General features: G+C 40.5%; 1 protein-coding gene across 1 annotated transcript in view; it reads left to right on the top strand.

Annotated features, from left to right (window-relative positions):
• The first annotated feature begins 204 nt into the window (after nucleotides 1–204).
• The window catches only part of ldlrad3 (low density lipoprotein receptor class A domain containing 3), an 88,046-nt gene continuing 78,236 nt past the window's right edge, over nucleotides 205–10,014 (top strand). The window contains exon 1 of the mRNA XM_067589332.1: nucleotides 205–672. Coding sequence (XP_067445433.1) covers nucleotides 618–672 — 55 coding nt within the window. The 5' untranslated portion in view covers nucleotides 205–617. The remainder of the gene's footprint in view (nucleotides 673–10,014) is intronic.

The following is a 10,014-nucleotide window of genomic DNA, read 5'->3' as shown; positions in this document are numbered from 1 at the left end:
AAATGCTTTGGCAAAGTTTAACCTTATACATTCTGGGAAAGTGGTCCTCGCTCAAGTCTCCCTCAAATCGTTTTCATATCAAGGAAACCCGTATTGACCCTCGTGTGGTATCAGGATTTGTCCCGAGTTTTATTTGTGTTTGGTCCGTTGTGCTGTCTCTGCTGTGAGTGGGTGTTAGCGAACTTTGCTTTGTACTTAACCGAGTAACGGTGAAATCAATTACCCTCTGTTTTTGCTAGTAAGGACCGTTAGCGGTCCCTGTCCCGCAGTTTGGGAACCGCTATCCCTGCTGGCCGACCTCTGCTCTCCGGCTCTCTGCCTCCGACTCCGCCTCTCTGAGCAGCAACACACGAGCGACCGACTCCCCAGCCTGCCTGCCTGCCTGTCTGCCGCCACCCCGAAGCCCAAACCGGACTCCATACTTCTGACCCAACATACGCCACATGTACTCCTAATTTTACCGGAAGAAAAAAAAGTTCCACTTGAAAAGTACAACAGGCAGGAGCAACTCTTGTTAGCTGTACCGGAGAAGTTTTTTGCTTCTTCTTTACCCCCAGTTTTTGGCCCCGCGGCGGGGCAGGACAGACGGGACAGGCCTGGGGGGGAAAGGAGAGCATATGATGTGGATCTGGTACCTTCTGCTTGGTTCGGGGTCAGGCTCAAGAACTGTTGGTAAGTTTTTAAAAGCACACGGAAACTAATGTTGTTGTCACAGCGCGGACACGCTTCTGTGTACGGGTGGGTCAGAGGAAGGAGAGGAGAGGGAGGGGGGCGAGGGGGGTCAGTGTAAAATCCTTTGAAGTGTTCGCTATGTGGCATAAAGCTATTTTTTTCCTTCGACGAGTGCGTTCAAAATGAAAAGAAGTTATCAGACTTTTGATTTCCATCGAGAGAACTGGGGTTTTTTTTGTTGCTTTTTTTCTCTGTAAATTGGGAGTTGTAGCAGCCGTGGCAGCAGTTTTAGAGTTTTTCGTGCATGTCGAATACATCGCATTGGGAGCATGTCTCCTTCACTTCTGAGTGAGAATAATTTTGCTACAGACACCCTCCATGTCATATCCATCCACTGTGTGTTTTACTGAGATCTCCTCCGGGCTAACTTATGACCGAGAGGTTGTTGACAGGGCAGCGTGTTGACAAGTCAATCTGCTCTGCAGCCCCGCCATGGCAGCTGGGGCCCAGTGGAGGACACTTGTATACAGGAGCCCTTACTAAAGTTCATACATAGGACAGCCAGTTGGCATTTAACTCCTTTTAAACATGTAGCTGTTGTTGTGAGCTGGTTTTCCAATCAGTGACATCAATGCACTGGTCATTAGAGCATGCTGCAGTGATTAATTACATTAATGTGAAATACTAAATGAGCGATTCAGCAATCTAAATATTCTGCACTTACAGTAAAGTTTAATAATAACACTTAATAATAAGGGATAGTTACTTTATTTGCATGCATTAAAGCTAGGATTTACTTTTATTGCCACTTATAGAACATATGTAACTTTTATTGAGTCTAACCGTCAAAGAAAGCATTCAGAGATATCACTTTTCTGTCAACATGCTTTGAGCCATACCCCAGTCACATCCACAGTGTATTGCATCCTAATGTGCTAAACAGGTATTGCAGGTGCATTAAATGGGCGTGGCTAATAGTCTCTATGATGCTCCTTGTACCATACCTTTTTTCATAAAATACTTTTAGACATGTCACAAGACCACAGATATAAAATGAAGGAATGCTAAATTCCGTTTAGCTGCTTTGGTTTCAGGGTCCTGGTATTGTGCAAGCTGGCTCTATTTCATGGTTTACTGGGACACTTGAATAAAACGGAGCCATTGTTAAAGGAGCACTCTGCTGATTTAGCATCACACTGGTATGACATTGTCAGACTCACAACCAGTGTTGGGAATAAAGTAATCTGACTTTACTGCGTCTCAGAGCCATGTTGTAAAGTCCACGTCATTGTAGCCAACTCGTGGTAAAACATAAGCCTTGTCTCTGGAGTTATAGCGTTATATATTGTAAATAATCAGTCACTGAACTCCTGCTGCTATACTTTGATTTCCTGGTTTGAGTCGTGGTTCAGCAGTAAAAGCCGGAGCGGACGTTTGAGTTGTCTTTTTTTTTATGTTAGTGAAAGTGGATTGAACTGAAGTGATTTGGGGTTGTGGGGAAAATAAAACAGACCCTTTACCGTGTGGATTGAGATTGTGGGACGAGTTACACTTTTGCATTCAAAGTAACACAAAGTTACATTGCCTAGTAACTAAATACTTTTTATATGCAGCAATGGGTAAAGTTATTCAATTACTTTTTGTAATTAACTAGTAGCTGTAACTGTAAATAATTACTAATTTCCAGTAACTTGCCCAGCACCGCTCACGACGGACATTAAAAACAAAACCAGATCAAAATCGATGCAGTATTTTTTACTCAATGCATTCTTCTTTCGCGTCAAAACATGCCACCTGCAATACCCACAATGCAACTCGACTTGATCCAGTTGATTGTACAGATTTGGAGGTCTTGTGCTAGTGGTGGCTAATGTAGCCTTGAGCCGCTTGATGAGATGAGAAGTGGCTTACAGAGGTCTGATCACTTTTTTCTAACTCCACACCCCCAGATTTTTTTTTCATTTTCAAACTTGTAGTCTTGAGCTCCAACTGATGCTGACTCAAGTAACATCACTTGAGGTAATTTGTAGACATTGTGCAGCTCCCTCTGGAGACACAAAAGGCTATATATGACTTTGATGCTTACAAATTGATGGAGTTCCCCTTTAATGTTATTAGTAACACCTGTGCTTTTCCATGTCTGCTGTGAAAAGGCCTGTTGCTATAGTTTTATTTTAGGACATTTGTACTCCATCTAAACAAGTACGACACTTCTAAAATGAAGATTAACCACTTAGTAAACAGTAACTATTTTCCTCCATATTGGCCAGAGTCAAGCACGTACATATGAATATGTTTTTGTCAGTGTCAGTGAGCATGAAGTGTAAATATCATTATAGTAGGTGTGGAACAGAGATGTAGTGTGGGCTGCACCCCACCCTGGTTTAGTTTCCCCTGCAGGATGTCCTATATTGGAGTAAATGAGCATACACATGTGATGGTTGTCGGAAATATTCTCTCATAATATTACTATAGTATGTTTCAATCGATATCCTGTTGCTTTAATGTTGTTAGCTTTTGAATAAACAAATGGTACTTCAGCATTTTATTAGCTCATAGACTCACCAGGGTAATAATAACACCAGCTAGACTCGAGTATGTGCATGTGTGTTGCATTTGTGTCTAGGCCTATATATTAGATTACAGAATAGATATTACCAGCCAGTATTGTCCTCTCACAGGACATTGCTGGAGGTTATACATATTCAAGCCTACATATCAAGCCAATGATATTAAATTTGGTGTTCTGTCACAATATTTTGCACTTAATTTGACATTTACCCAAAATCTATTTGGGTCTTGGGGCTGGGCAATACCTATAAAAATGATAATGACAATGTTGACATTTGAAGATATAGCAACAGGAAATTACTCTGGCAGCATTTCCCACCCCACACAGAGGCAGTGTTAAAAATAAGTCAAAATCTGTTTGAATGCAATAGAAAATATATTTCAATGGAAGCTCTTTGTGCATAAGCTTCAGTGTTTTTCCAAATGTGAGCTGTGGAGTCTAAATATTTTACTAACTACTTATAATTGTTGTCATGAATGTTGAAGATCTGCAAATACACAGATGAGATTTTAAGTACAGTTCATTTCCTGCACACATCTCACTACTCAGTAAGATATTTTGTATGACCAGCAATTGTTGAATCTACAAATCACATCACAGTAAACATTTGTTTCCATGCTGTGAACAATGGACAGTCATTTAAAACACTAATCCATTCATTTTAATCAGTTTCCAGAACACTTAATGACCAGTTAGTTTCAGTGAGCGTCCAAAAACACCACAGTTCCCAGTTTGAATCACACAACCTCTGAATGGAACGTAAAGTGAGCCTGGCTGATCAGCATAAATCCTTATACAGATGTATGGCTGTAATACTCAACATAGTGTAGATATTTTGTAGACTAAAAACACCACAGACATAACGCCACATCACAGTCTATGCTAGATCCTCATAATTTACAATAAATACCTCGGTAAATTGCACAGGCTCAGAAAGTTCACAATTTTTCATCTCAGCCAATGTCACCACCCAGTTTCTCTTTTTAAAAATACCGTTGGAGGATAGTAGACTCTGTCATTATTGTTTTATTTGTTTTGGCTCTAAACAAATGAAAAAAACCTGTGCTCCAATTTGGGCTCAGTTTCTGTCCCATAATAATAGTGAATTATTAAATCCAGTAAAGATGACTCTTTTTTTCCCTTTCAGAAAACAGATTTTGTAGATTAATGGCACTGAACTGGACTCTTAGCTTAGCAGTCTTAAGCTGCCAGTGCACTCCATCAGACCTGCTTGTTGGATGGTCAAATAGCTTTTGACCCCCCCACCCCCACCCCGCCCCCTCACACACACACACACACACACACACACACACACACACACACACACACCTTTCTGACCTTGAAATTGGGGGGACTGCCTCTGACAATTTCTGTAACTTTCCAAAACGGACAATCCATTATTCACACCCACTTCATGCAGTGATTGGCCATCTGTGTGAAGGTGAGGAAGGAGCCAGAGTTTGAACGTCTGTTTAAAGCTCTCTTTTTTTTCATTCTTTACACAGCTATTTCTGTCGCTTTTCATGTGTATAACCAAGAGCAACACTATGAATGATTTCAAGGAGAGACTGTCTGTAAATGTGAGCCGGTGTCCCTGTATTTTAAACAATATTATCTCCCCCTCACTATGACAGCAAGGCTTTTCACTTTGCCTTCAAAAAAATTATATAAAAAACTTTTGATTAGGTAAGACAAAACCTCATATGAACCAGTTTTTTTTCTAGTATAACCCAGCCCTTGTGCTCCCCCTCAAAGCTACACGAGATAAATCAGTGCTTTTATGTAATATGAGCTTTAGCCACATGCTCCCTCCAATAATGAAATGTTGCAATGCAGCTAGAAACAAGGCTAGTTTATGATATTCTGGTGTGCAGCCTGAAAAGATATTTAAGCTGTTCAGCTGGTCTGCTTGGGCTTGTACCAGAGGAAATATTGATGTAAATAAACTGAGGTAGAGCGTCGGAATGAATTAGCTTTGCACCAGTTATTTCCTCTCACACCAGAGGATGATTATTGTTTGTTTAGGATCAGCGGCATGATATACAGTACCAGTCAAAAGTTTGGACACATTTTCTCATTCTGGGAAGGTGTGTTTGACTGGAACTGTACATGCCAACTTTATAAAGATTGCAATCCTCCTTTGATGTAAGTCTTTTACTGATATGTGTGTGGTAATCAAATATTATATACTGTATATATACATATATATATATACTTTTTTTAAACTATCTGATACATATTTAAATTCCTTGCATGCATGTTCTTGTCCGTCTCTGTGTTTGTACAGTATCTGTGCATATGAATACTGTTTTCCTTTGATTTATACTCGCTAATAAAACATCCACATGAGTACGTTTAGCTTGTTTTCATGTGTTTAGGCTTTAAAAGTAATTGTACATTTGTAGTAACATCTCCTTGTGACTATTTTCATCATGAATAGGTGCTCACAGAGCTCTAAAAGCTCAGGTCTTGCTTCAGTGAGGAATTTTGGATGAATCCTTGATTACTAACACACTAGTGTGATGCTCACCTAGTGGAAGAGTTCAGGGGTTAGTTCATCCAGCACAAATGTACAGTAAAATATACAAAAACAACTGTCAAAGGCTCATATTGGAATTTCATTGTTTTTCCAGTGTCTTGTATGAGAAAGAGCATATGCATACAAACTGACAGCATCACCTCAATCAACATAAATGTGCACTCCATTACCTCTGGTGCTGTGTTACCAGGCCACACACACACAGCACAGGTGGGAGGCTATTTTCATTCATAACCAAAGACAGACTATTTGGGTCATTTTTACCACTGAACAGCGAAGCAGAAGCACATTGTCTCCTGATTATTGTGCTTTGTATTTCTGCACTGTGGCCTCCCAGAGCCAGGCCAGTAAACTGTTGTGTGTCTGTGCCTATCTTTGCGTGTCTTTGGAACAAGAAAGAGAAAGAGATGTTGTGCTTTTTTTTCTCGCCGGCTGACACGGTTACGCTTCCAGCCATAGTTGCACAGAGAAGGCCAGTGATTAAGGAGGGGCGGTGTGGCTTCAGTTCCCAGAGTTGTTAAACAAAGCCACATGACTGGAGTCACATTTCAGACCTTGGTAACAGTGTGGCTTTAACTGCTGTAAGCACATATTGTGCGGTTTCTATTTCATTATCCTCACATTACGCGTGTTTCATGGCTTTGACCAATAAAGCATATTTGTACGTTGTAGGTTCTTTGAAGCATTAGTTGTATTCTCTCTGTGTGAGATGCAGGTTCTCTGTCCATTCTCTTTGAGCATCTCTAATCTATAAGTCATGATGCTAAATGTTTCATGGATGGAGAGTGAGGGGTAAAATGTACTGGAAAAAGTTGGAAGACAGCTTATTACATATTGATTTTGTATTGATCTGAACTAATTTGCCATGCAGTGATGCAGAGGCTTTGTTAATCCCTGATGGTTGCCTTACATTGATCTAGAACGTCCTTGTTTGCCAAGATCAAACCTCAGTCTTGGATGAATCTGCTTATTTACTGAATAGTAGAGTTGTTTTGAAAGCACAAGCTACTAGATTTTGAATTCGAGATTTTGTCAAACTTTTGGATATATGACGCTCTTGTTTCTCAACAAATATAGTGTTTAACCTATACTTACCCAGTACACTGTATAATATCTACAGTTATTCTCAGTGGAGTTAACCATGAGGACAGTTTGTTCTACAATCACTCGACATCGATTTTAACTGTCTACAGTGCCAGACCCAGAGGCTGAATTGATAAGTGCTGAGACGTTTGTTTAAAAGTAAATCCCACGCAGTGAATGTTTTAGGGGACTTCAAGACCGCTGCAGTCTCTCAGTGTTATTTTTAACTTATGCAGATGTGTACATACCCACACGTTATGTGAACTGTATGTGCAGCAGAACAACTGAGAGAGAACATCAGACTTACTTTTCAATATCAAGCCTTTTAGCGGACTGTTGTAAAGCCGGAAAACAAACTCGACACTCCACTCGGTGTTAAACTCAGCTGTGACTGGAGGAAAGTTGGCTGAACTTAAAGACTCCATGAAATGGAGAATTCAACTTCCTGGAAAGTTGTTAACTTTCTGCAAAACAGTGAGGTTTTAATGGTGAGCTCACACTGATGTAACCAAAAACCCTTGCCAACACAGCCACCATATATTTTTTAAGAAATCCCGCCCCTCCACCCCTATTATCAATTCAAACAGACTCCCTCTCCTTAGTTGATATCCTGTTGTTGTTCAGTTGAGAATAATCGTTTAGGGTAAAGTCACCCTGTATCCGCAAGATGAGGTGGAGTTGCAGCTCCCCATTCATTGTCTCTGTGAAGCAGCAGAGCACTCACAAAAAACACAACAAGGAAGGCACAAGCACAAAGACATCTGACATTAAATGTGTATTTAATGTAAATTAAAGTCAAATGTAACATATTATTTTAACGCAGAAAAAAAAAACAGTTCACATGCAATTTCTGATGCAGTTTCGGCATCGATCCGTATCATTTGTAAATATAAACTGTAGCCATGGAAGCAAGCAGTAAACAAGATGATTGATCTGCCCACAAGTGGAGCTTTGTGGGAGGTATCAGCAGCCTGGCAGCTTTGAATACTTTAAATACTGAACAAGCATATAGGCTACATCTCAATATCAGGGGCTGGATCCAACAAACGACAGCTCACTATGAATGTGATGTTATTTATTATGACCCGTTCTGCTCATTGATGTTTAGTTTAAAAGTGTAATTAACCAGTCCTTACGAGTGCAACACTCTGCCACTAACATGTTTTTATATTTCATTATGGATTAAGGCTTTGATTTATGCACCATGAGGGTAGTTAAACTTGTGGATATGCTCTAATTCTGCCTGTAAAATATCAAGGTAAATGAATATTGAAGTGTTCGTTATCATGCTGCCTTTTATAGTTGGACAAAACCTGTCCTATTCCAGTTCTGTAATTAAAGAGATTCTGGCTAGTTGATGATGCTGGATTGATGTTGAGTTTTTAATTTGAAGCAGTCTACAGCTCTTTTATCTGACTGGGGCAGAGCTGTCAGTCTGTTGTTGAGTTCGGTCCAAAGTTTTGTGTCTTTGAAACGGTGAAATTGTTGACCTTTAAAGATGTATTCAGTCTAGAAATGCAGACTGAGGAGGATCCAACCACTGAATTGGGAAACAGCTCCACAGTTATAGATTATCTGGCTTACTCAGCACATTTCCTCAGTTTTGCCCCGCCCAATCACCTTGGTTACCCGACTTTTATCTTCATCCATGGGCGTGCCCTCCGAGAGGAGAATAATCTGCTGTATGTGTCCCCTGTGTTGCTTTGCCTGCAGTCAGACAGGGATTGGACCCTGGCAGACTGACAGCTGGCTCCCCTGCTGTCCCCCGTGATCAGCAGTCATTTGCTGTACTGTGTCTCACAGCCACTGTGGCAGGCAGTGTGGACACTGACAGGCTATTTTGGACTGAAATTCCAGCATCCCTCTGTCAAACCAAACAAATACTACCTTAAAGGTCAACAAAAACCCAGAGAGAAACACAGATAACATCAGGGCAGCTGATCCTCTGTTTGTTTGCCTACCCGGACGAAAATATACATGGTGCGAGTGCAATTTGGGTCTTTGTATGACTTTGACTCGTCCATTGAGATACTGAGATGACTATGGCCTCGAAAACAGGCTTATCATTGTCTAAAAAGTCAAAGAATCGCTCTTAATCACTCACTTCAGGCTAAATAATCTCTTATTGATTTCTGTGTTTAGTATCAGCCACTAAAGATAAGATGGATAATGAGAAAGCTCAATAAGTGTCCCTAATATTTTTTTAGATTTACAGAACATTAACGTGTATTTTCTATCATGTTTATTTTCTCTACTGTCCAATGCTTCATCGTCTACACAGGGAGATTAGCTGCCAAATGCCTGTGGTGATGATTATGCCGCAGTAAACTTTAGTGTGGATATACCTTTTGCCCCATACATAATTATTTTGAATTGTGATACAGCTCCGGCAGTTTCATCATTGCAGCGAGCGGGCCAGCTTTGTCCGGCAGCTTCGGATGCTGTAATTAAATGCAATTTTCCAAACATCTAATCATGAGGTTATTTTGACTCAACAAGGTTTTTTGATTGCAATCACACAGACATTTTCTCAGTGTCTCTCCTTTTGCTCGCCAATCGTGATTACATAAGCATTCAGTGTCATGTGTGATAAATATGCAAATTGCCTTAATAGCATTGTAGGTGCAACCTGTTTTAGAAACCACAGCGTTACCGCAAATTCATCTATCTGCAGGATTAGATTAATCTGTAGGATCACGGAGACCTTTAGCGTAACTCTTTTCTCTCTCTATTACACAACACGATGATTTAAGATTGCTTAATAGGTCAGGGGTAAACTCTATATCCGAGACTCACACCCGAGAAAACTCCGAGACACTCCGCTCTCCGCTCTTATCCAGGCGGAAAAGTGCGAGGGAGAGATGTGACCCGCCTTTCTTTTTGCACCGGATTGACATTTAGTTGACAGCGCCAGTGGAATTCTCTTCACCTATTATTGCCTGCTCACTCACACGGACACACGTTTGATTTAGCAACCTCTCAGGTGAAATCCCAATCTAGGGATGTAGAAGCTATTATGCACTTGATGCTATTTCTCCAGGCGAGTGCATAAATGAACAAATAAGATCAATCTCAATTCAGCTGACTTGAAATAATTGCCTGTTTGTCGCAATTAATTTCAGAGCTTTGACTCAGGAGCCTTTGATAT

This window comes from Thunnus thynnus, chromosome 5, assembly GCF_963924715.1.
Source record: "Thunnus thynnus chromosome 5, fThuThy2.1, whole genome shotgun sequence".
Taxonomy (NCBI): domain Eukaryota; kingdom Metazoa; phylum Chordata; class Actinopteri; order Scombriformes; family Scombridae; genus Thunnus; species Thunnus thynnus.
The sequence above is the reverse complement of the archived record's forward strand: the minus strand, read 5'-3'. Positions and strand labels throughout refer to the sequence as shown.